The sequence below is a fragment of the Anopheles cruzii genome, chromosome 3 (genome assembly GCF_943734635.1).
Source record: "Anopheles cruzii chromosome 3, idAnoCruzAS_RS32_06, whole genome shotgun sequence".
Classification (NCBI taxonomy): Eukaryota; Metazoa; Arthropoda; class Insecta; order Diptera; family Culicidae; genus Anopheles; species Anopheles cruzii.
In genome coordinates, this window is record NC_069145.1 from 72,701,976 (window position 1) to 72,726,663 (window position 24,688).

Genomic DNA, 24,688 nt, shown 5'->3' on the forward strand with positions numbered 1-24,688 from the left:
CCTCGCGGCCCGCGTCCTGGGGGCCCACGAGAGTGGAATTGAATCGTAAACACATCGCGAAGACGGCGAGTCTCTTATGAGTCTCACAGTGACGAGCAGTCCATCAATCGTTGGTCCCTCGAGGCGGAAGGGAGGGCGCAGTCCATTCGGCTTAATGTTTGGGGTGGTTGGTGGCCGAAGGAAAATAGAGGCCTGGTGGTGCAACGGCTGCATCGCGATGCAGCGCTGCGCTGCGACGGGAGGGATCGGATCCGTTTACAACATAATAACGGCCTCGAGCTCCGTCGCTGGAGCCGCGGGGCTTTATTAGATTTGCTAGCCCGAGCCCGGGCTAATTGAAGTGTGAGATGATAATTAAGACGAATCTTTTGCCACCGGCGGCGTTCCAGCGATGGGCCACGGAAAACACTGGGCGGCAGAGTGTTAGAGGATGCTGCGCCTTTGTGTTGGGACCCTCGAAGTGAACAGAAGCGTCATTAGTGTCACAGATTATGCTTTTTATTGGCCTCACTACAATAAATGTCAATCGAATTGAGTGTCTCGATGAATGCTTTCTCTTAGCATTCATCTGACCCTCAATTAAATATTTAAGCTTGGGGCCGCCAGGAGGAATTAACCCCAAGGGGGTTCAAAATCAATTAGTAACGAATAAAACTAATGTTTAATCAACTTATGGTGGTTTCTATGGTGTGTAACTTGTATTTAAATCAAAATATGTTTGTGAATTAAAAAAAAAATCGGCTGAGATTCTTGGGTCTTATTTTAAAAACATGCATAGTATTCTCACATACCTTACTGCATCATATATCTTAATCGCGTCGTGTTCACCCTATTTTTTCCATTTAATTTCCCCTTTTTATCTTAAATCCTATTTAAATCTTAGATCCCTTAAACCCTATCTATTTTCATGAGAACGCCCTCTATCGGCCAAAACTGCAACAAATGGGCCCTCATTTAGAATGATCGTAAAGAAATTAGTTAAAGCCATCTGTAAATTTTAAGACACAAACAATGCACTGAGGATTGTGGCACGAGATCATTCTTTGTGGAGATTGACGCACACGTATTTTAGTTCGTTAAAGTTGTAGAATCCATCCAAAGACCCAGTAACATGACAAGCAATACAACAAAAGGATTGCCCTTAGCGTCTCCGACCACACGATTTTTGCTGCCCCGTAAACCGGAAACAACCGGAACTGGAGCGTCGGAATTTATCACCTCATTTGCACACCGAAACCACGATCTCACGATCACTCACAAACACACACACAGACACTCGTTTGATGTAATGCTGACCACAAATCATGCGGACGCGGATATAAATTCGCCAAACCTGCGGCTCTGGCTCGGTGTCTCGCTCGGGAAAGGGCAACCGATCCGCCATCGATCCGAATCCGGTCCAGTCCGGGCAGCCGGTCAACCCGGCGCACCGGCTCGACGTGGGTGGTCTGGATGCAATTGGCATGCATGCTGCACCATGGACACGGACACGGGCTGCCATTGCGAAGGTGTAAATTAATTGAGTTGTAAATTTTTCCACGTTCCTCTTTCCGTGCTCTGAGAGAGAGAGAGAGCGAGAGGGCTTTCTACCTCGTTCACTGGTGGCCGGTGCATAAGCTGAGATCGCTCGGCCGCGGTGGACCTCTTCCTACACACCGAGCAGGCTCCGAGAGGCTTATGCTGCGTTTGGTGGTGGACACTTACGGGAATCAAATTTACCGCTAATTTTTCATTCCTTTTTTCCCATGGTTGCCCAGCGAAGAAAGAGAGAGAAGGAGAGAGAGAGAGAGAGAGAGAGAGAGAGAGAGAGAGAGAAAAAAAAAGCGGGAAGTATGTTTATGTTGCGCAGTCGTCGCGGACCTCTGGTCCAGGGTCTGGCCTTCGCTTCGTCTTCTCTCTTGGGGTCTCTCTCTCCTTCTCACTCTCTCTTCCTATGCTCCACTGACACTGATCATTGCCGCCATCGTTTGGAGCCGAGCGTCGTTGGTGGGCCCGACGTGGCTTTGGCGTGGGGTCTCGAAATTCCGCGGACCGGGCATCCGTTCCGTTGCTGGAAGCCTTGGGCTGCCAAAAATTAAGCCACCGACCACACTGACCAGCTCTGCGCGCGTGTGTGTACCCCGGAGTTAATCAGGGAGACGATCCATCAAATTGATTAGCGTCACCGGGACCACGCGCGGTGGTGTTCATTAATCCCCGCCACCAAATGCCTATGCAAATGTGGCGATCTAGGGCTCCTGCGGACTGCGGAGATGCGATCGGATCCGATCGTCCCATGCCCGCGATAGAGTTGTCAAGAAGAACCTTGCCCGCGGAAGAATGTGATCGCGCAAAAGGGCCCGAAAAAATCCAACAATCCGTGGCCGTTGTGGTGGCGCTGGACCTGTCAAAATATCCGTCAGTAAATCCATCACACAACCGGGTCGGGGTGCGTCCAGAACCGTGTGGGATTCTCTTCTCCATAAATGGACCGCGCACGGACACGGCCATGAGTCATCGCGATGCACACGGATCGGTGCACCGCGAAGCAACGAACGAAGACGGACTCGGACACGACCTTCCGGAGTTAGCGCCGCCGCGCAAGAAGCAGAATGTAGCAGCGGTGGTCGAGCAGAAATAAACGTGTAGATTATACGTTTCACCCGGGGCGGGGGCCGGGGGGGGGGGGGCGGGGGGGGGTCTGTGGGACCACCGGATCGGATCGGTCCCACATTCTAGAGCGTGAATACTAGAGCACCAGCCCAGAGCCCACGGCAGGCAGAGAATTCGCAGAGACCGCAGGGTCGTACCGGCTCGGAGTCGGTAGCCGGCTGGCCGCGGGTCTCTCTCGCTCGCACTCGCACGGTTGCGAGGAGATAAGGGAACGCCCGAGACCTCCGTGGTGGTGGCCCCGCACACAGTGCTCGATGGAGACCGCAAGCTCCACTCCCGCTCGAGAGCCCCGCAAGTTAATAAATATATGTTTTTCTTTATTGAAAACTATTCATGGGGGCATTAAAATGATTACTATATTCATTTGAATTTTAAGATGTCTTCATTAGGATTCGGGTTTCGCCGGTTCTCTCTCTGCACCATCTTCTCTGCTTGGGGTTCTGCGGCAGAGATTGAATCAAGACGATCCGTTCGTAGCGAGAGAGATGATGCTGGCGACCGAAGAGTCTGGGGACGACGCGAAGGCGATCACGTTGGTTAAATTGGCAAACGAGTTTTTGTAGAAGTTCCACTTCGGTAGGATTTATGGTAGGCTCACCCAGGTTTCTATTGGCCATCGGTACAATGTTGTGCAGTATGGATCGGTGTGGATTGTTGCCGGGCTCCGGATATTGCTGTAGGAGTTGCACAACAGAGTTGAAAGTGTCGGTGTTTCGATTCGCGGAATGTGCGTCTGCGCCGGTGGCATTCCTGGGAATTGTCAAGTCCTGGGCAAGTCATGCGCAGCCGATGACAGCGGTCGCGGATGATGACGGGCGCGCGCGCACTCGTATGCAGATATCTAGTGCAGGTCCACGAAACGGAAACGGATGGAAACAGCGACCCAAAACAAACGGGAGACAACAAAAAGGGGGCCCGAAAAATGCGCGAATGTTGAACTCCGCGGACCGTCCGCGTACATAAATCACATAAATGGCGTATGGACCCGGGGGGCTGGGACGGCCGGGGCTTCACATTAGGGACCACGAACGCATTATACGCCGCAGCGGAATGAATGCCGTGAACATGCTTAATTGGGCCCCCCGTGTTGGATTATTCACGGGTGTGCGTTCGCGTGTGTGTGTGGTCTGCGCCTGCGGGTTCCTTTTGGTCTCGAGTCGGGCTTGATCGGGTGAAAATGTGGGCCAGCTTTCGGGGTTTCACAAACTTATGCTTTCTTATGTTTAGCTTCGTTTAACGGACACTTGAGTAACTTTGTGAAAATTTCTCAGTCTGAAATTCGTTAATTCTTTAAAACTTTGTCAATTTTTCTCTAAATTAAAAACACTTTTCGAAGTCACTTCATGGGCTAACTCACGGATCCGCACGCTCGAGGCGCTCCACACGAAACGACGCCGTCCCCTCGATATGTGGGGCATCGCTACCATCCCGGCCACCCGGGAGCAGCGAGTCAGGGCACGGACCAAGCCATCGGCGAGTTGTTCGACGAAAATGAAGATATTACAATTTGATCCAAAAGTCAGCCTTCGGCCTTGGGGTTTAGGGGTCTCTCCATCTCCTACTGTTCTCCTTCATCTTCCTTCAGACCTGGCGGTGGCTGGCGCCCAGATTCGAGGTCGGTCCGAATCTATCAACTTCCTGCTACCACTTCGGAAGGCTTTCTTCAGACCCTGGGCTGGGCTGGGCTGGGACCCCTTTGCTTCTTCGCATTTCTTTCTTCGCATTCGCATCGCCCGAATGGCGCTTCGGGGGTCGGTCAGGTTTTTTTTCGGTCAGGTTTCTGGTGGGTAACTGTTGGTTTTTCGGGATGCGCAGAGTGAGCAGCGACGACTGAAAGGACCTCCTCCGTGATCCTGTGCGGTCCTGTGCGGCCGGCGATCGCTTTTCGCGGTATATCCTCAAATTTATGGTTCCGATCCTGGGCCCCCGGGGATATCCGGAGCGGTGCAATTTGCATCGCGGCCGCGCCAGTGCTGCCAAGCGGTACGATTTTATGACTGATTAGTGGCCTAAGTGATTCAATCAATTAACGTTTGATTAATAAAGTAATAACCATTTTTCATTGCACAATAATTTTGCAAGCGTTCTGAAGGTATCAATTCATCTTTAAATATAATAAAAGCTGCTTTAAAAAGGGAATTGATAATTATTTTCAAAACGTCATTATTTCAATCCGAAGCAAGAGAAAAGTTAGCAAACCGGGAGGCCGCGCGCCATTCGCGATAAGATGCTTTTAATTACGATCACCTTCGCGGGCTGGCCACACTGCCTGGCCGGGGCCCACTATCTCGGCCTCCACTTGGGAGGTATGTGGCCGTCAAAACGATCGATCGCTGGACGGCCCGGTGTCTGGGCCCGTTCCGGTGGAGGAGCCGAACTGAGCCGGGCTGTGTTTGTAAAATAAATCAATTAAGCCATCGACTCGGCTCGGAATCGATTCGAATCCGTGGCGCGTCACCCTTCTCCGGCCGAAGGGGCCCACCGAACGGCCCGGAACGGCCGGCGTGTGGGCATGGTAAATAAATCTCCAAGCAAGACGGCATCGTCTGGCGACGTTGCCGGCGATACGCGGGGCACCGGCACCGATGATGAGTCTGCCTGGACCCTGGAATGCCTGGAAGGCAGCGTGGACGATCGGTCGAGGCCGTGGACGAGACGAGCGATCGCCGACGGCCACGGAGGGGCGTTTCTTTGCCGTTGCGTTGCGCTTTTGATTGATGTTTGGAGCCAAACTTTAATGTCTTAATTAGTTCGCCCGGCGATCGACCGGAGATCGACCGCGCACGAGTTCGTTTCGCGATTTTGACCAGGAAAGAATTTCATCCGCGTTTACCCGGTTTCCCGGAACACCCGAGACGGCATTCCTACTCGGGCCAGGGGCGAGGTGCCTGGTTTGGGTTTCCGATTCCGAGAGCTGCACTCTCCGGCTGAGATCATCGTTGTGGCGGCGGCGGCAGAAATGTCATCATCGATCGATGATTGCACGGCACGGGCGTACGTTGACCTTTCGCGCTGCGGCCCGCGGCCTCAGGATTTGTACAAATTCATGATTTATTACTTCGGGGTGAGTCAGCCGCATTGATTGAAGGCGCGCAGTGAGCCTTTACTTATTGGCGTCTTCGCGGCCCGTGGCGAACTTTGGCCAACATCCGCATTATTGTGTGCGGTCGAACCCGATGAATGAAACTACACGGCACCCACGGAACGATGAATGAATCGGGAGACCACACACCTCAAGCCATCCTTAAGATGGATGTTTTTTGTTGCTCCATTTTTTGGTACGATCCAGAAAACGATCCCACTAAAAATGCCACAATCTTTCAATTGCGGGCTGATGGAACTTAATTGATGCGCACACGCAAAATCCGCCAATTTGTGCAGCTTTATGGCCGATAACTCAAGGCGTTCGGGTTTCATGAGGCTGATGATCCTGGTGAACGCAGCTAGACAGTCGCGACCACTGCGGGTCGCAGTGGCTCGCCGCGTGGACCTATTTACGGCCGCGTCTTGCATGTGCAACATCTTGGGCTATTAAGCGCGGCGCACTCTGGAGTTGGAACTGGTCTCTGTGTGTGACATCGAAGTTCGTTGGGCCGGGCGATGAGGATTTTATTGTACCACGGGCCTTTATTTATGTGCCTCTCCTCGTTGGCTCAACTTTTAATAGCTGGCCGGTTAATGGCGAATACTTGGTCTACGAATGTTTGTTTGGAAATCGGCCCCTCTAATTGGTGGCCCTCTCGCGGTGATGGATGATTCTCGCTTCTTCGATAATCCGCGGTCCGACAAATTGCACTAAATCAACCGACACGTAATGGAGTTTCGTACCTTTTGGAGCTTGCAAAAATCGCTGACCTCATGAGGATATTAATTTAAATAAAATTGTGTCATCCAATAATTACGCGGCATTAGCTAAATGAAATCTACTCCGAGGTCGGCGAGATGACGCAGAACGCTTTGAATATTGGGCCACACTTTTAGCTAATTGAAAACTGTGGCCAACCACAGCAACAGTAGGGAATCCGGAACCCTCGGGCTTAGCGATAACCTCAAATTACCCACATAAGCATATGGTTTCCCCGGCCCAACCGTCGGCCCAAAATCTCGGTCCGGTCGGGTCGGAAGGAGCCCCGTGCCGTGCCGGGGCACCGGGATTTAGCTCTCAATTATCGATAAACACGGAAAAGCGGAGATTTGCTGTTAATTTTGCCACTTTGCCTCGTTTTGGTCCCCGTTCGGACGGTTCACCCGAGCCGAGGGTGATATCGATTGAGAAAAACAAACACCTCACCGTGCCAACCGTACCCTTCCCTACCCACTGAAGCATCCCGGAGAAAAGGGACGTAAAAATTTAATAAAAGTAAAGCACTTCCCGCAGCACACGCAGCAGCACCCTTCGGGATTACGGGTGGGTGAAACGGTCGGTCTCGAGTGGCCCTCGTGGAGGAACCGGGAGGAACCCTAATTTTCCAAACCCGGCGAGCGTGCGCGCGCGCGGTGAAAATTGAAAATCATTGCTCTTTACGCCCTCACCCTGAGGGTGCCGAGGGGAACCGAGCGACCCGAGTCCGAGGGTGTTCGACCCCGCCCGGGGGTGGTTGACGGGGAAAACATTATGTTTTGAAAGATAAACTCACCACCAGCAGCAGTAGCAGCAGCACCAGGAGGATAGTAAACGACCCGACGTGGCGGTGGCGGTGGCGGTTGCGGAAGCTATCGGAAGCAATCGTCCATTAAATGGGATCGGGCTATCCGTTCGATGATATCCGGTTTTTCCTTCGTTGCCCGCTTGTGGCGCCGGGCGCATTTCAGCAAATGAATAAGGAGTGCCCCGGCCAGGCCCGGTTCGGGAATCGATTTCAATTTCCCGGAGACACGAACAGTTCATGAATTCACCGTTATATCGCCGGTGACACCAACCCTGTAACGATCCGACGGAACGACTGCGGCCGAAACGGGATCGAACGGGCTGCTCACATCGATTAGGCTTATCGGCGGCGAGCCTTAACGCCGCGCGCTATCTCTCGTAACGTTACCGATCGAATCGGTCCGCTCGCCAAAAGGAGTGTCCTGTGAAGGTCGGCGGGGGTCTTCGGGAGCTGTTATCATAATTAAACGCGCACCCGTGGAACCCTTTCAACGTCTGTGTCAGCGCAAATTAAACGCCAACCGCCAACCGCGTGCGTGGAAAGCAATAAATAAATTCACCATTAAATTACGGCCATCCGAAGGCCTCTCTCTCGCGCCGTGCCAGTGTTGGTGTGTCCACTTGACACCGTGACAGTGATGAAAATGGTTGAATGATTTAGGATCGGTTTAGTCCAGGGACACAGTGCGCGCGCGTGAACACATTAGCACGCGCTTAGGCAATGACCGAAAGAAAGGGGTTCGAAACACCAACCCGAACCCGAACCCGATTCGACCCCGTTCCGAGTGCATCCGCGAGTGAAAAGCGTTTTCCACTGCACTCGGCACTCGGAACGAATTTCCCGACGCGCAACGAATCGCCACGGAGGGCAGGTATGTGGTGGCCGGGCCCGCATCGGAAGGCCAGTCGGGAAAAGTCCGGGAAAACAGACACAGCGACATGAAGGATTTAATTAAATTTAACTTCATGACAGTTTGTTAAGATGTGACGTTTGAAATGAAAACGAACACCCGGGAAACTCGGGGGGAGGGCAGAAGAAGACTGGGTGGCAATGGGTGGTGCCCGGAGGCGGTGTGGCGGAAAACAAGGATTAAATGTTCAAATCTTCAGCCTCGCTACGGAGCGGCCACCGACGGACGGACGAGTCGAGTCGGGCCGTGGTGACGAGCCACGGTGAAAACGACATGACAGATTCGGTTCGAAATTACATTTTATCCTTCACCTCGCTGCACGCCCGCCCGCCCGCGTGGGTCCGTGTCGTGTTGGGGCCCTGCCCTTTTTTTTCTTCTTTTGTTTGCTTTTCACGCCACTAGAAATGGCGCGCTTTTTGGCTTCCTTTGGACGAAGTTGCACGAGCACGAATTTTGTTTTTCGCTGCTCGTCTTCACGGCGTAAGTCCCTTCGTAGGCAGTGACCGGGGGTTGGTGTGGTGGGTGGACAGGGTGGAAGCGGCAGCGTGCGAGGCAGCTCGGCACAAATAATTAGTTACTAAACTATGCCTAATTAAGATTTTGACGATGTTGTTAGGTGCGAGCTTCGCTTCGTGCAATGGCGAGATGTTTTACCGGTCCGGCGGGGCAGGGAACCGTCGGAAGGGCGGGTCGGACGGGCTAGAGTTTTCCTCGTGCCACCTCGGCCGAACTCAAGGTGGCCCGTTTTGCACGTAGGTGTTGCGGTGGATGGAGATATTTCTGGGTGCCCTTTCGCTGTTGACGATGGTTACGCAAGTTTGCCGTGTTAACGGGCGTTTCGATTATAGACAATCATTCGGATGTTTGTGGAACGATAAAAAGGAGTCGTGATTTAGCTAGTAGGATTTTAATGTAATTTAATTTCAAGAATTTGTTTTCGATCCCTATCTAAACCTTCCTAGAAGAAGTTAATAATGAATCATATGCGATACTTTATTGGAATTTTTCGAGAATGAATCTCGCAAGCTACCAAGTTGTTATTGTTTCACCAAAGATTTGGCTTAATAAGTAACAGGAAACCCTCTAGTAACTTTATTATAGTCTAGTTACATTGATTATTATGACTCTTACCATTTTGGATGTGATGCAGACGTAGATACTGGATTTTAGCTGTTGACAGACTGATCTGACAGACTCAGAGTGTGATTGTCGACTGCCCGATGTTTGCCTACAGACTTATTTAAGCTAAGAATCAGAACATAGTACTTCTCATATGAAAATTACAACAGATTAGACTACTCTACTCGAATCGAGCAGCTTCACGGCCTGAAACCGTAATCCGTTATTTATAAGTGAATCCACTCCAGACTCGAACTGACCTGGGTAGCAACCTTTATCTCCCATCGTCCCACGGAACCGAACAGCAAACTTTTTCCCCACAAACACGATCCGCTCCGGACGCACCGCTTCGAAATAAATCGAAACCGCAACACTAAAGCCCCCCAATAAATAATAACAAATGGACCAAAAAATAAAGCCATTAAAGTGTCATTAGGAAATTTATTGTCGTCGCCTACTGCAGCTGCCTGCTGCTGGAAGGCTGGCGATCGGGATCGGGTTCGGTTGGGACACCAACATGAGAGAACGTGTGTCCGAATTGTTGGCTGCAGTCTGAGGGCGTACTGTCAGCAAACACAGTACAGCCGCATTGCGGAGTCCTTGAAGTGCGTGTAAATCCGTTGCCCAGTGCTCGGTAGCTCGGATCGGATCGGACCGCGTGGTCCAATTAATCCCTCAACCGATACCACACGCCGGCCTTAATCCACTTACTTCTCGCTCGCTCGCGAATTACACGTTTCCGGTCCGGTCAGCGTCCTCCGGCCCCGTTGGCATTCACCACAACCACATCGCGGGCGCTCAAAATTCAATCGCTTCGGCCCAACCCGGGGACCACCCTCGCAACGACCTTTAAATGGCGACGGCGGCGGTGGCCGGCGAAACTCAATCGATTCCATTGGCCAACGAAGGAAACCTCCGAAAGCTCTCGTCCATAATTCATACTATTTACGATCCAACCAACCAACGCAACGCCGATTTATGCGCGGAATAAATCGATACCAAGGCAGCGAAAAACAAGGCACGACTCACGCTGGTCGTCCTGTACGACCGTAAAGAGAGAGAGAGGAAACGGGAGGTGGCAAAAGCCACCTGGGACCCGGGAGCCACTCATAAAGACATTCCACCTGTCTCGTAAGGAATCCACCGTCGTCACGTTCGTCCAAAGTTATGATTGTTTATGTTGACTCCCCTTTCAAGAGAGGCGCATGTAACGCACCCGGGGTCGGAACTGTGTCCTGCGCCGCACCGTCAGTCAGCCGTTAGTGTGCGTGAGGTTTTATTTATCCGGCCCTACAGTCAGCGAACTACCCTTTTTTACGGTCAAATCGGCAGTAAATATATCAATTGGTTGTCAAACGGTGACATGCCGTGGGGTCCCCGGGTCTTCGTCCCGGGTCTTCTAATGATTCGTCCAAACGTAACATACTTTTCCTGCCCGGGCCAGGCCGGTGATCCGAATTGCGTGCCGATTATCGATTATTGACGTATCGGCCAATAGGACTCGTCGGGGACGAAGTGAAGTGCAACAGAGGGTTATTTTATGGTTTTTATATTCACCGTTCCTCATCCGGCTTTGGGTGACAAACTGCCGTGGGCTGCCCAGCAACAAGCTACACAAGTTACGCAACGATCCTTGTGTTTCCGCGCGGGCCAAATGTAAATCGTGGCCCCATTTTTGGGTCCAACCATTCCTTAGCAATGTTTAGTTATGGATCGGCCCTTTGATACATTGCCCAAATTAGCCAACAGAAATGTGTGGAAAACTTCAAATTTTTATTAGAGTTACGGAATTATAAAAACACGGAAAGACACTTGAGAGTTGCATGGCTCGGCTAGAAATCCCTGCGACAAGCAGTTTGGCCCCCAAAGTGACACCAAAACTCGGTGTTTCTTCGCCCTCTCGCTCTCTTGTCCTCGGGGCCGTGGCCGTGGTAAAATCGATAAAAAACAATAAATCAACACACCTACGCCACGCCGCGGCCATTTTTATGCCGATGTTCTTCCACTTCACTACGCCGCTAGCTTATGTTCCGTGACCGACCGACGCGAGGACGTGACCGATTCCCAGTGGCCGGTGAATGATGCCCCAACGCCTGGTGTGTGCGTGCGTGCGGACGGAATGTGACACGATTGAGATTTCGTCGGGGTCTCTTCGTCGGCGATGAGGAGCGTGGTGAACGTCGAAGAGCCGACTCGTCCCGGGTGCCAATGTCAGTGTGTTTTTCCTCCTTCTTGGTAGGCACAATTTTCCCGGACTCAGAGGGCTGGTGAAAGAGTGTGAAAATTAAAAAAAAAAACAGGACCGGCCGAAGCCGATTTGTTCATTCACCTGTCAGGCGCGTGATGGAGACGAAGATTTATTGCTTTCTTGCGTTTCAAGATCATTGATTTTTGCCTTTTCCCAGTGCCGAGCGCTTGGTTGAGTGCGCCGTTCCGAATGAAGCTTTAAACACACACACGCACGCACGGGTGAAATGGTTTAAAGAATAACGAAACAATAGTAAAGACCACGATGCAACCTCGACCAGCGATCGAGCGGACAGATTTCGGTGAAGCATCCCGCGCAAGATGCCCGTTGAAGGGTGAATCGAATGATGATTTATTAGATTGGAAAACCCCTTTTTCCGGTCCGAGGATACGGTTCCACGGTTCCTTGTTACATATGTAAGACTCTGCAGTCACTCTGACTCTGCGAACCCTAACAACGTGACAAGCCCCGGGTAGAGACTGCCATCGAGTTGATAAGGGATGCGGCTCAGGGGCTGCGGACGACTCAAAGTCCACCCACCCACCGGCACTTCATCGCCGTGGTAATTCAATAAAGATTAAAACACTCCAGCGACACCCATTCGGGGAGGGAGCCGAAGTTGTCGCTGTCGTTCGGCCGTGCCCTTCGCCGGCTTTGTTTGACTTTCCCCTCTTTAAAACCACCCGTTCCCGGAACACGTGTTCCCGGGGACGAACCGAAGACGGGGACACGCATTCGTTCCACAGGACATTCCCTCCCCGGCAACCGAAGAAGCTTGGGCGGCAGCAGAAGCAATCAAGAGACCGGTGTCGTTTCGGTTGCCAGAAATTGAATTTTATTGGATTAATTTGAGGATTATTATTGCTTTATTACACCGACTCCCGACTCCATGGCTCGGATGGTTACCGCCGCCTTGGCTCTGCCGAGCAACAATTTGCAACAATCATCTCGTTCTCCGTCTCGCTCTCACTCGCTCTCTTTCTGCCCGTCGAGCAGGCAAGTGCTTCGGCAAAGTTGGTCCCCGGAAAACGATTTACTCCGAATGGGGTGTGAACGGGCGAAGTTGGAGTGAATATCTTTCCGCCCAATAGATTTCAGGATTTGATGGCTTTTTCTTGAAACTGGTACCCTCTGGTGGGGAACCGATAAACGCCAGCCAGCCAGTCAGCCAGCCAGTCAGCCAGCCAGCGGGCGTTCCGAGTTCCGTAGGATTTATTTTTAAACGAAGCTGTCCTTGTGGACAAATTGCTTTGGAGAATGAAATCGATTTTTTAGTATCTGCCATGTCCTTGGCTTTCGTTATAGGACATTTCGAATTTCGAGTTACGTATATAATCAGGCTATTATATAATTATATACACTACATTTCATAATGACATAATTAACAGAGCCATTGATGAAAGCTGATGGTGTTCAATCAGTCATTTTATGAATATTTTTTACCTTCAATTTTTGAAAAAAAAACTCGGCGATATTTTTTTAACAGACCACGTGACTAGAAAAATGTTTCTAAATTCTACTCTAGTTATAAAAGTCTGTGTCACAACCGTAAAGTACTCCATACTCTATGCAATACATCTGTGTTTACATTTGTTCCAATTTTCGAAACGGTCCGATAAGTTCTTTTCACGAATAGTTTTCGACACATTCCTCGCTTCGGCTCCTATCTCAACTATTGACTGTAAAAGGAGGAGTTGCGGAACGATCCGGATCGTGTTTGCGTCGCCAGCATCTGATATCGTAATTTGTGGCCGTATTTGACGTAACCTTTTCGTTGTAATCTAACCCATAACCAACGCACCAACATCCAATAATGTGCTGTAAAAATTAATAAAGATCTGTTCTCTTTTTCTTCTTGCAGGCAGAAGTAAGTAGTCCGCGGCAGAGGTTACCCACTCGTCGGTCGCTTCGGTTTGCGTAAGTAAAAACGCAACTCGCGTTACGTGCGACGAGCGTTGCGGAATCAAGCCATCAAGCTGGTCAGCTGTCAGGTGACATTAGCGTACGCACCCTCGGGCCCCGCCGAGCTCGGTAGGTTCGGATCGATTACCAACGGGCAACCTGCGCCGCGGATCAACCATCCCGCATCCGCATGCCTCATTACCACCGGTTGGTTGCGGTTACCGCCGCGAAGGACACGTTTTCGCTCGCCGTCGTACGTGTGATCCCGTTGTCACTTCCGATGAATTTTGCCACTCGATTGATCTTTTCGGGTTTCGGGCCATTGAACGGCCCCGAACGGAGGATACCAGCTCCGGCGCGACAGGGCTCACGGGAGGGAGAAAATCAATTTTAATTAGTTTATTAACACATTTATTGACAGCCGCGGGTCCGGGTCCGGGTCCGATCGAGCCATCGTCGCGGGGCGGTCGATCGGTGTGAAACGGCAAAAATAAAGTATCACTTACGTACGACACACGTCACGTCGGTCGGGCAGGGATCGGATGACACCCCGGTCTGAGCTTGGGACGATCTTGGGTTTTGTGGAGTGGGATGCTAAGCCCCAGCTCAGCAGATCGCAAGGCCCAAAGGGAGTTACCCGCGGGGTAAAAAGGAGCCCCGCGAGACCGCAAGGACAAAATAAGTGATTCCGAGTCAATAGGATCGATTGTGGTGAAGACCATTCAATTAACAAACAAGTTTTACGGTTCGCGAATTCAAACAAAACTTTAACGGCACGATGCTTAGCTTTATGTTAGAACATTTTGGTGTTGTTATTGGTTGTGTATTTACATAGATCGAGATGACAACTCGCTGCAGTTGTCTGGTGATCGTTCAAGTATGATCAATTACATGGATAAAATTGATACACACTTCAGCTTCTCTGCAGACGAAAATTTGTATTCTCTTGTGGCGCGGCTCTACTTCTTCAACAAACCAGCTCCGTGCTGTCAGTCGGTCGTGCTGTGACAGCATAGCAAAAGGGATGTTTTAATAAAGGAAGAAACGGCAATCATATTTCGACCACCACTACTAACTACTTGGAATGATTGCGTGAGCCAGGCGCATGTAAAACAGTTGAGCTAACCACATTTACGTTCCTATTTAAATCAAAACATCAAATTTCACTTGGACTCTAACCAAGTGAAAATCCAAATCTGGAGCAAATTGGGCCAAATTATAAAAAAGTATTTTATTACTTAAACGCAAACTTAATGCCCCGTCTCTCTCTTTTGCAATATGGAGTAAGAAGACGTCAGAAGACGTACCATCACTTGTCATGCTCTAGGAGCTATCTGAAATAAAGTTTACTCAAAGCTCCAGTTTTATAACGACCCCCTTCACGCGATCGCACTATTCGCAGTTGATGGTGTGGTCATTTCACAGTCCATTGCACACCTCCAGACGGCGTGCAACCCGGACAGGGACACCCGGACATACTGCTGCCAACCTGACCTATCCGAGGTTCCGTCGCTAGTTTTCCACCACCGTGAAAATGTCAACGTCAATAATTGCCGCTTCCTTTTGCAATTAATTTTTATCCATTTCGCCATCATAAGTCCGGGTCCCCCGCCGGCTTACCGTTCCCCCGAGACCCTGGCTCAGCGGACCACACACGAACACGCGGCGGCGGACGAATTGTGTCTCGGCCGGGGCGATGGTGTGGTTTTGGGCCCGTTTTTGTTTCGGCCCGAAAGGTGCATTCGTCAAGATTTCGTCGTGCAATTAGTGCACCACCGCGCGAATGCCACCCGCGGAGAGGGATCGGCGCGTTGCGTTCGCTTAATTACTGACGAATGCGTCGCAGTGCGTCACCATCATCATCATCGGCGGCAGCAGCACGGTTCCGTGTCACGATTCGCAGCGCACCGCTCGGTCGTCGTCGACCTGCCAAGGCGTTGTAATTAATCCGTTTTCGCCGGTGCTCTTAATTTCAAATTATGTGCAGCACACGGGCCGACTCCCTGCATGCGGTGCGGTCGCCAACGGCCAGCGGATCCGCGGGCAGATCCTGCACGTTAAATATCGGTGCACCCGGACGGCCATATTTTGCACGCTGACTGACTGACGTTGGCTTTCGCTGCACTCGAAATATGATTAAAAAAAGCACCGCACCGCGCGACCGCCCGGAAGGAATGCAAATAGAGTTCGTGCGCGTGTCAAACGGTTGAGGGATTTGCGGGTTTCGACCGATCCATCACTCCGGAATGATGGAGTAATAATCGTAATGATTTAAGTATATTTTTACGATTTTTCCATCATTTTCCACCTCTCGGACCGGATTCGGATCCCGCGCAGACGGCAACGTCTGTCGCGTCGCGTCGAGGGAAATGTTGCGGTCACGCCACCGCCACCATCGGTCACCGTGGAGGGGGGTTTATTTTTGCACCGCATCGCTCGTGAAACAGGAAAAAATAGCGTTAATTGTTACGCTCAATTTAGCTCAATTGCTTAAAATGTTAATTAAAGCACGGCCTCGCACCTAGAGTGGGCACGCACAAGACGCTGGCTGGCGGCGTAATGAAGGTATTTCGTGTGAATGATTCGCGAAAATTCTTCACGAAAACGGTGAACTCGTCGTGAACACACGTTACGACGGCCAAGTGATGCTTACAAAACAAACACACACACACGCACGTGCGCGCCCGTGAATGATGATGGTTGCCAAGGAACATTCCACCGAGCGAGAGAGAGAGAGGCCCCGAGTTGGGTGGAATTTCAGGATTCATTGAGTGTCACCTGGGGTTTTTTGCGGTTTGCGGCCCGCGGATGAAGAATGGCGCACCCCGATGTGTCAAGCCCAACCGTTCGCGTTTTGCATAACGCATCGTTGAGGGTTTTAGAAACGGGGCCAACACATCGCGCCGACCGCACGATTAGTGGATGAGTTATGTAAGACGATGAGCTGGTGGAGTGATCGCCACTGCTTAGGGCCTAGAGCTTAAGTAAGTTGTTTAAAAAAAGGCAAGAGACAAGAGATATGTTTAGAGATTAGGCGTTTCAAATTTGTCCTCAATTTTCAAATGTTGTTGTCAAATGCATCCAATTTTATGCAAATCTGATGACAGATAAAGTAATGCGTTTTTTGGGCATGAAAGGAACTACTGCTTATCCCCATGTATTCGAGGTCGTACTCGTAAAATTATTAATTTTTTAATCAGTCATCCGATTTTCATGCATTTGCATGCATGCAAATCGTTATTTAAAAGTCATACTATCAAATCTAATATAGGAGTCTTAATTCGAATCGAATCGATTGATTCAATTATTTTGCAAAACACGGAATTATTTGCGAGAACATAGAATATTACGCAACCAAACGTTATGATTTGTTACACCAAGCTAATGCAAATGAATCAGTTACCCTCATGAGAGACATCATCAATCGCACCATGGAGAATTAGAACGTATTCCGGCGTTGGTTCCAATATACTTTCTGATCTAATGGACCGTCAGAGGATGCCTTCTGATCGACCGCGAAGCTCAACACACCTTCCTGGCTGGCCTCGAATTAGCCTTCGGCATTTCCGCGAGACCCACGGTTCGGTTGCGCAAATCCGCCATGGCCACTCCTAGGCGCTAATGAAATCAAATTCACAAGCGCGCGAAGGCGTGCGATGGCACGAGGGATGGCTTAATTCGTGTGATTTGTTTGACATCTCTGTCGCGTGGAATGGAGTTTATCGCATCGCATGCCGCGGTGTCACGGTGCGTGTGGTACGGCATCCGGAAGGTTGGAAGTGTTTACAAAACCCAAAGTGGTCGCCGATCCAAACTCGCCCCACTCGCGAATCCTTCGGCTCGAAAAACGCTCGCCCGTGCGAGATCCGAAAGAATCCTCCAAACACCTTTCCTGGAACTGGGGTTTTTTTTATCTCGACTCGAAAACACCGACGACCAATCAGCTTCGAAACGAACGGGTGGGTGTCTCGCTCTCGAGCGGTGAAGCACCCCGAAAAACTGCTCAAACCACCATCGAACCTGGACCGAAGTTGAAACTTTTGCCATCCGTCACCCTATCGGCACCGTCTCCAGGCGAGGAGTCCTTACGCAAAACCGACCCGAAACCGACGGAATTGAGTTGGAAACCGGCAAAGTGCCGGCCACCGAAGTGGCTCGATGGGATCGACGCAAACACAAACTCTCTCCCTTGGGCACGTCTCTCCCGGACGGGGGTCCATCCATTTGCTGGGTTGTTAGATTTTATGGTAGGAAGATTTATGTTGCTCATTACTTCTCTTCTCCGGGGCCAGGCCAGGCCCACTCCGGCTGGGAAGCAATTAAGCATTTAAATTTTAGTCAAATAACTCACCGGTACATGAATCAGCAGCTTGTCTACTTTTGGGGCGGCGGCGGCGACGCCACTAAACGGCCAACCCTCGCCCGGTTGGTGGCCGTGTTGGAACGGTGTCGAAGAGTGTCATTACTTTCAATTGCCATTGCGGTGGCTGAACGGCTACCGGCCTCTGAAGGGGGGGCTTCAAATTTTCTTAATTTCGCTCGAAATAGTTGCCAGACGACGGTGAGGACCCTTCTGCCTTCTGGTTTCGGTGAATGTGGCCAATCCGGCCGAACTTTAGTTAAATGTTTGCCCTTCCCGACTTTCGACGTTTTGGGGACCGCACTCGAAAGACGTTTGGAAGTTTGGTCCCAGTTTGGAGCCGGTGCCAGGAAAGCATTCTTCTTCGTCTTCTGGTCGGCCGGACGGACCGGGAAGCGATCGTCAGCGACAAGGTATTTAAATATGTTCGAGTCATTTGCTTCCGATGCTCCAATACTTCGTCGCCTTCGGGTGTTTAGTCGAAGGACATGGCCTCAGGACACCAAGTGGCAGGACTCTAGTGCTACGGCTACGGTATGTCGATGGCTGGCGGATGGTGCTTCGTCGTCGTCGTCGATCGATTGAGACATACTGAGCTGAATGACTCATTGCCTCGAATCGGGGAGTCATTTGCCATTTACGATGATCACCCAGGGCGAAGGGTGGCGTGACTCTCGCCCGCCACATTCCGGACCAGCGCTTTCCACCGAAAAAGCGCCTGTCAGTGCCGCGGTGCAGTGGCGAAATTGAACAGTTTTCGGTTTAATTAATTGTCCTAAGTTTTAATTAGGAAATTCCTGCCGTTGGCTGTCCGGGTTGGGCGGCCGACGCGCCCACCCGTTTTAATATAAATGTTATTTCCGTTATTTGTTTCGCGGTCGCGGTGGGCTCCGTAGAAAATCGATAAACTATCGATTAGAGGCCGAGACCGAGCGTGTGGCTTTAAAGCCGATTAACCCGGTGCGACTGGTGAATGGCAAGAAAATGGCCCGAACCGTTAACCGAAGAGCAGGATTTAAGGCACTGCACTGGATGTCGTGTTATTTATTCACCTTTCATTTACCTTCACTAATCAGAGAGCCGTCCGTCGGGAGCCGGAGTTGCTTGAAAGCACTCTCAAGGATCCGAAAGACGAAAGCTGACAGCTTCGAGTCAGTAAAATAATTCATCTGCTACCCGAATCGACAAAACAGTGCGCGGCGGCGCCACCGATGTCCTTTCTCTCCCAGAGATTCCTTGTGGAGAGGCTAAATATTTTGACGTTATTAAATATTGATGCTACAATCAGCGCTACCCCAACAACAACCTTGCTGCTGCTGTTGATGTCCTGCTGCTGATTGGGACCCCACGCGTGTGTGTGTCTGTGTACACTAAGAGAATGCAAAAATGCAACCCCCGTTACGGTCCCTTCCCTCTCACCTCCTCGCGCGCGCACCCGCTCGGAAAGCACTCTCTGTCCGTCAACCGTCAGAGGCAATTACAATAAAGCGATATAAAGGAATTCCGGTTAATGTTTCGCGGAGAGACCACCCACGTCGGTGCACCGTGGCGCACCGTGGCGTGTATCTGGTTGTGTGTGTGTGTTTTTTTGCTTTCTTCATTTCATATTTTTTGCTTATTTTATTTCGGTCTCCCGGCCACGCATTGCCCGACCCGACGTCGTCGTGGAAAATGCCAGCCGTACAAAGCCAGCCGAGTGGGCTTCGCGGGGAAGTGCAGGAAAAAGAGGCGAGGCAAATAAAGCAAGAAAAGCGAGCGATCGCGAACCAGCGAAGGCCCAAAATGGCGCGCATTAAATGATGGACCTTCGATCGATCCCATCCGTCATCGGCCGGGCCGGCCTTAGTTGGAAAGATGATTTTCTCCGGGGAAAACACCGCGGCTCCGAGAACCTCCGCAAGCGAACGGAATGGGAACACGGTGTGCGATGACAAATTACTTCGGTCCCGGCCCGTTTCTTATCGTGCAACACGATCACGATCACAACGGGCCCACAAGCCTAGGGAAAGGATTCCTGTTCGGTTGGCGAGGTGCGAGACAACTATTTTAACCGACGCTGCCGACGGTGGAGCGTTATTTTGTAGGAAATTGGCACATAGGAGTTGCAGCTAGAGCTCCGATTAAGGGGCGGATTGGTATTTTGTATCGTTTTGCCGTTTCTGGGGATGTGTTTCAGTCGATCGAGCCTTAATTTTCTTACGAACGAACCTTTCGGTTATTAAATTGTGCCTTGGAATCGACCTAAGGAATGAACCTTGAAACTCCTCGATGTCAAAATAAGCAAAAGTATTAAATAAATAAAAAAGGAGAATCTTGAAAAACTTTCCCTCGATTCTTTATTTTGCTTGGAACGAGGAACAAACATTATTGTTCCACACGACCGATCGCTTCTCAGCATAAACTGTAGATCACCGAACGCTCCTTGGCCGAGTGTTCGAGTGTTTGCACGGCTCATAATTTGTTCTTTCTTCGTCTTTCATCGCAACATGCACCAGCATAACGAGAGCGAAACATAACCTTTTCGATCGCAGCTCCACAAACAAACACTCGCTCTCGGGGCTGGAGCTGGAGAATAGATCGAACGCGAAATGAAAACATTGTTACACATTCGGATCACCCACAATGAAACTCAAGTGTGGCTCAGTGGCTGCTCCGTGTGTTCTATTATTCGGTGGCCCTCTCTCTCTTTCACTAGAGTGAGGCGCAAACAATGCTCGTCTTGTTTTCGAGAGCAAATGGAGGTTCTTAAGCAAACACACACCGCTCGCGTTGATCGATCACTTTTCGAGTGTTGGTGAACATGATACGGAACAGAGCGATGACACGATGCTTCAGATGCGCCAGAGCTCACTAAGGGAAAGGATCAAGGCCTGAGGAGACACGGGTCCACTGGTGAGAAACCAGGGCCGTAATGGAATGTGTTGCTTTGGTTCGATTGCACAAAGAAGTCGAAGAAATTTAGACATTAGCCACCATTAGACGGACATTGCACGATCCTGCGAGACCCGGTGGTGGAGCGAAGGGCCATAAAGCTGCGTTTTCTGAAATCAAAGACAATTAATTGGCCTCGTCCCACGAACGTACCGGTGGAATGCTAATTGGCCTCCACTGGACAGCCCCCTGATCCTGGGTCCACCGTGGTCGACCGTAAAGTCCGCGGACCACCCACGGCGTCGGGCGGCACCCGGGACCCAACCGAGTCTCGTACGGTCGGCCACTCCCGGTCTTGGCGCGGAACGGACCGGGCCACATTTATGATCCGCACACATCGGCACGGAACGCAGATGATCGGTTGACTTTTGCACACCGGAACCAGCCCAGCGGGAAGTGCAGTGGCACGCAGTGGGTCGAATGACAAATTGGAGAATTTATTGAACGTCTGATTTATTGGCAGTCCCGATCGGAGCCGTATTTATGGAGCAGCTCCGGGAGTGCATGACACACCAGAGCTCAGGAAAGGCGCTTTCAGATTTACTATGATGGAGGCCAATATTCTTGCGTGGAACAAAGGATCAACTTTTCTGCGTTCGGTTGGCTGGCTTCTTAAGATCGTGCCAAGATTGTCCCCGAAGTCTCTTGCGCAGTGCGATTATCGTAACGTCGTCGCAAACATCGACACAACACGATCGTGCATAAATCTGCGCCAACATAATCTGCGGCCATGGATCGGTTTTAATCGGCGATCATTTTCTTGTCCAGACCAGATGCATGGAATAATAAGCGATTCACACCGTTTGTGGTGTTATTTTTGGGCCCGATGACGATCGTTTTGAAATCTTCCATCGCTGCCTATTATTGCTTTTTCCCATCTGAAGCGATCGGACAGAAACAACGAGGTCGCTAACACATGTTGTTGCAACACGACGACTTTCCCGAGCCCAAACCCAGACCCAGTATGGCACATCTCGGAGTCCTTGGGAGCTCCTTGCCGGCAGCCTCGGTGAAGAGCCGTTCCAAGAAGCCCTGCCGTCCAGGAAAGCCCTTCAGCCGCTGTTGTTGGTGGATCGGGAGAACGTAATTCGAATGACGGCGGATAGAATCGAACGGACAGATTCTGGGCGACGGGACTCTGGGGTTCAAGTACGCGAGATAGACAAACACATTCCCCCCGGAGTCCCATCGGAGAGTTATGCTTTCTCGTGTCGCTAACGAGAAAACGAGGGAGTTCATAGTTCTGGGTTTTCCGTTTTTTTCCCCCTTCGTGCGGTAATGCAAACAACAAACGATCCATAACAACATGATCCCAAACATGAGTCGCTGGACAAGCGCGCGGTGATCGCTCGGCGATGCTTCAATGTTTTCTTTTTAACGATTGTTAGTTTTATGAGCCAGGGCTGTAAACGGGTGGCCCCGGGTCGGTTCCCAGCTGCTGCTGCTGCTGGAGCGCCAGCGCCCGTGTTCTTGGGAACACTTATGCTGGCCAAAGGGTTGGCCTCGAGGCGCCATAGGGCACCACCGGGCAGCGATCCACTTTACCACCACCACCGGGTGATCCACCACCTTAAAATCTTCTCAAACTACTCCGGTGGTCCTCCTCGCGGGGCCGGAATGGAATTGGTGGTAAAAAATCAAGGTGGAAATCGAGAGAAAAATCCGAACGGCTGACGGCTCCGGCTTCCGTTCGGTGCTGGGAACGGCGCACTTTCTAGCACCGGAATGCACACACACGCACCCGGAGCGCCGGCGTCGTCATGCTTTGCCGGCAGCATATTTGTACATCAATTACTACGCATCGCTACCGTTTGATTGTCTTCGTTCGTCGTTTAACGCGAAACACGCTACTTACCCCCTGGCCCGCTTGGTTTTCCTCAGTTCCTGTCTCACATCCGTACGCTAACTGGGTTCCTCTTTTCCCACCGCACAGGCCCACGGACACGCAAACCAAAGAAAAGCCCGGCAGAGAAAAGCAGCGCATCCCAGGCGAGCAGCTCCAGTTCGGCGGCAGCGGCAACGGCGGCAGCGGCAGCCCTGGCGGACGACAAACGGCCCCGGACGGCATTCAGCGGTCCGCAGCTGGCCCGATTAAAGGTAAGCTGGGCCCTTCTAAACCCGAAAAAACCCGCTCTCTGAACTGATTCCCCGTGAAATGTGGCATCGAGGTGAAAAGTGTCGACGTACGGTGGCCACATATTGACTTTTCCCCGTTTTTTTGTTATTCGGATTGCGTGCCCATTGCTCTGAATTGGGTTTAATTATGAACGATTTACTGGCAATTGTCACATTAGATCGGGGTTTTACGGGTTAGCTTGTTTACATAACGGCAACCGACCGATTGGTTGCTTGGTGCTAAAGGAGAGCACAAACGAATGAAAATCAAGTATTTGGGCCGTCCAGCATGTTTGCATAATGTCCCAATAATTGAAGCTAACGGATCATTCCTATCAATAGTCTTTTATCCTGTTTCTATTAATTGGAATATTTTTTATGTTGTATCCATGAATCCAAAATTAGCATAACTAAATACCAGGTCTAGAACTCGAAAATCGAACTTTTTTCAAAAGTTTTTTTTTCTAAATGAAATCAAATGTTTATTACATTGAAATGAAAAATTCTATTTTATTCAAAGTATGTGCCATCGCTAGCTATACATTTTTCCCATCTCTCTGCTAAATCGTGGATCCCACGTCGACAGAATTCTTCGTCTTTTGAAGCAAACGAATTAGCCATCCAATTTGGACTTCCTCGTAGGAATCGAAGTGATGCTCAGCCTATGCTTGTGATTGATGAAAATGAATAATATTCGGAAGGGGCCAAGTCTGGATTCTGGTCGTTTTTCGATCAATGCATGGTTCAAATTGATCATTTCTTGACAGTAGGGATCTGTATTAACGGTTTAATCAGGTTTTAGGAGCTTGTGATATACTACACCTTTCTGTCTCATCAGAAAGTCCTTTTTTGGAATCCTCCGATGCTCTTTGCTTATTAAGCCAAAATCGTCATTTTTTTTATTTAAAAAACCGCTTAAATCACTGCGATCTTCCAAAGCATGATCCACGTAAGCTTCGACAAGCATTAAATGAGTAGGACCAAATTGACAGCTAGAGCTAATTTTTACACAATCCGATTGTAGATCCAACAACTTATCGATCAGCAATATGATCAAACACCCAAAAAACCTTCTAAATCCTAATGCTACTATTTCACCGTAACTAACCAAACCTCGACCACTCGTCTCTAATTCGCAGCACGAGTTTGCGGAGAATCGCTACCTGACCGAACGCCGCCGGCAGCAGCTCAGCGCCGAGCTGGGGCTGAACGAGGCGCAGATCAAGATTTGGTTCCAAAACAAGCGGGCCAAAATCAAGAAGTCGTCCGGCCACAAGAACCCACTCGCCCTGCAGCTGATGGCCCAGGGGCTGTATAACCATTCGACCGTGCCGCTGACCCGCGAGGAAGAGGAACTCCAGGAGATGCAGGCGGCTGCAGCGGCCGCAGCCGAATCGCGCACAGGATCGGCAGGACCAGCGGCTGCTGCCGCGGCCGTGGCTGCGGCGGCTGCAGCGGCTGCCGCAGCATCGGCGGCTAATGCGTAAGAGCGTCCAGTGACACGTCCCGGTGTGTCCGGTGTTGAACTACGTTATTTATTACCATCCGGTCCCGTCCCGGTCCGGTTCGGGGGCCCTTTCCTAGCCGAGAGTGACAAGTGAAATACCTTAAATAATCAAACCATGGCAATAGAGCAGGAGAGAGAGAGGAATCGATCGGGAAGCCGAAGGGAACATCTGTGATATCTAAATAGTTGACTAGCGAGTAGCGAGTAGTAGTAACGTGGCGTTGGGCAATCGATAGCCGGACCCTCTTTCGAGAACTGCGCTGGAGCGCGCGCAGTAAAGTGTGTACAGTAAAGA

At 50.7% G+C, this 24,688-nt stretch overlaps 1 protein-coding gene across 1 annotated transcript in view; it reads left to right on the forward strand.

Annotated features, from left to right (window-relative positions):
- The window catches only part of LOC128270937 (homeobox protein invected), a 57,190-nt gene extending 32,817 nt beyond the window's left edge, over positions 1 to 24,373 (forward strand). Inside the window, exons 2-4 of the mRNA XM_053008364.1 lie at positions 135 to 140; positions 22,705 to 22,868; positions 24,026 to 24,373. Of these exons, the coding sequence (XP_052864324.1) occupies positions 135 to 140; positions 22,705 to 22,868; positions 24,026 to 24,373 (518 nt within the window). The remainder of the gene's footprint in view (positions 1 to 134; positions 141 to 22,704; positions 22,869 to 24,025) is intronic.
- The last annotated feature ends 315 nt before the right edge of the window (positions 24,374 to 24,688 follow it).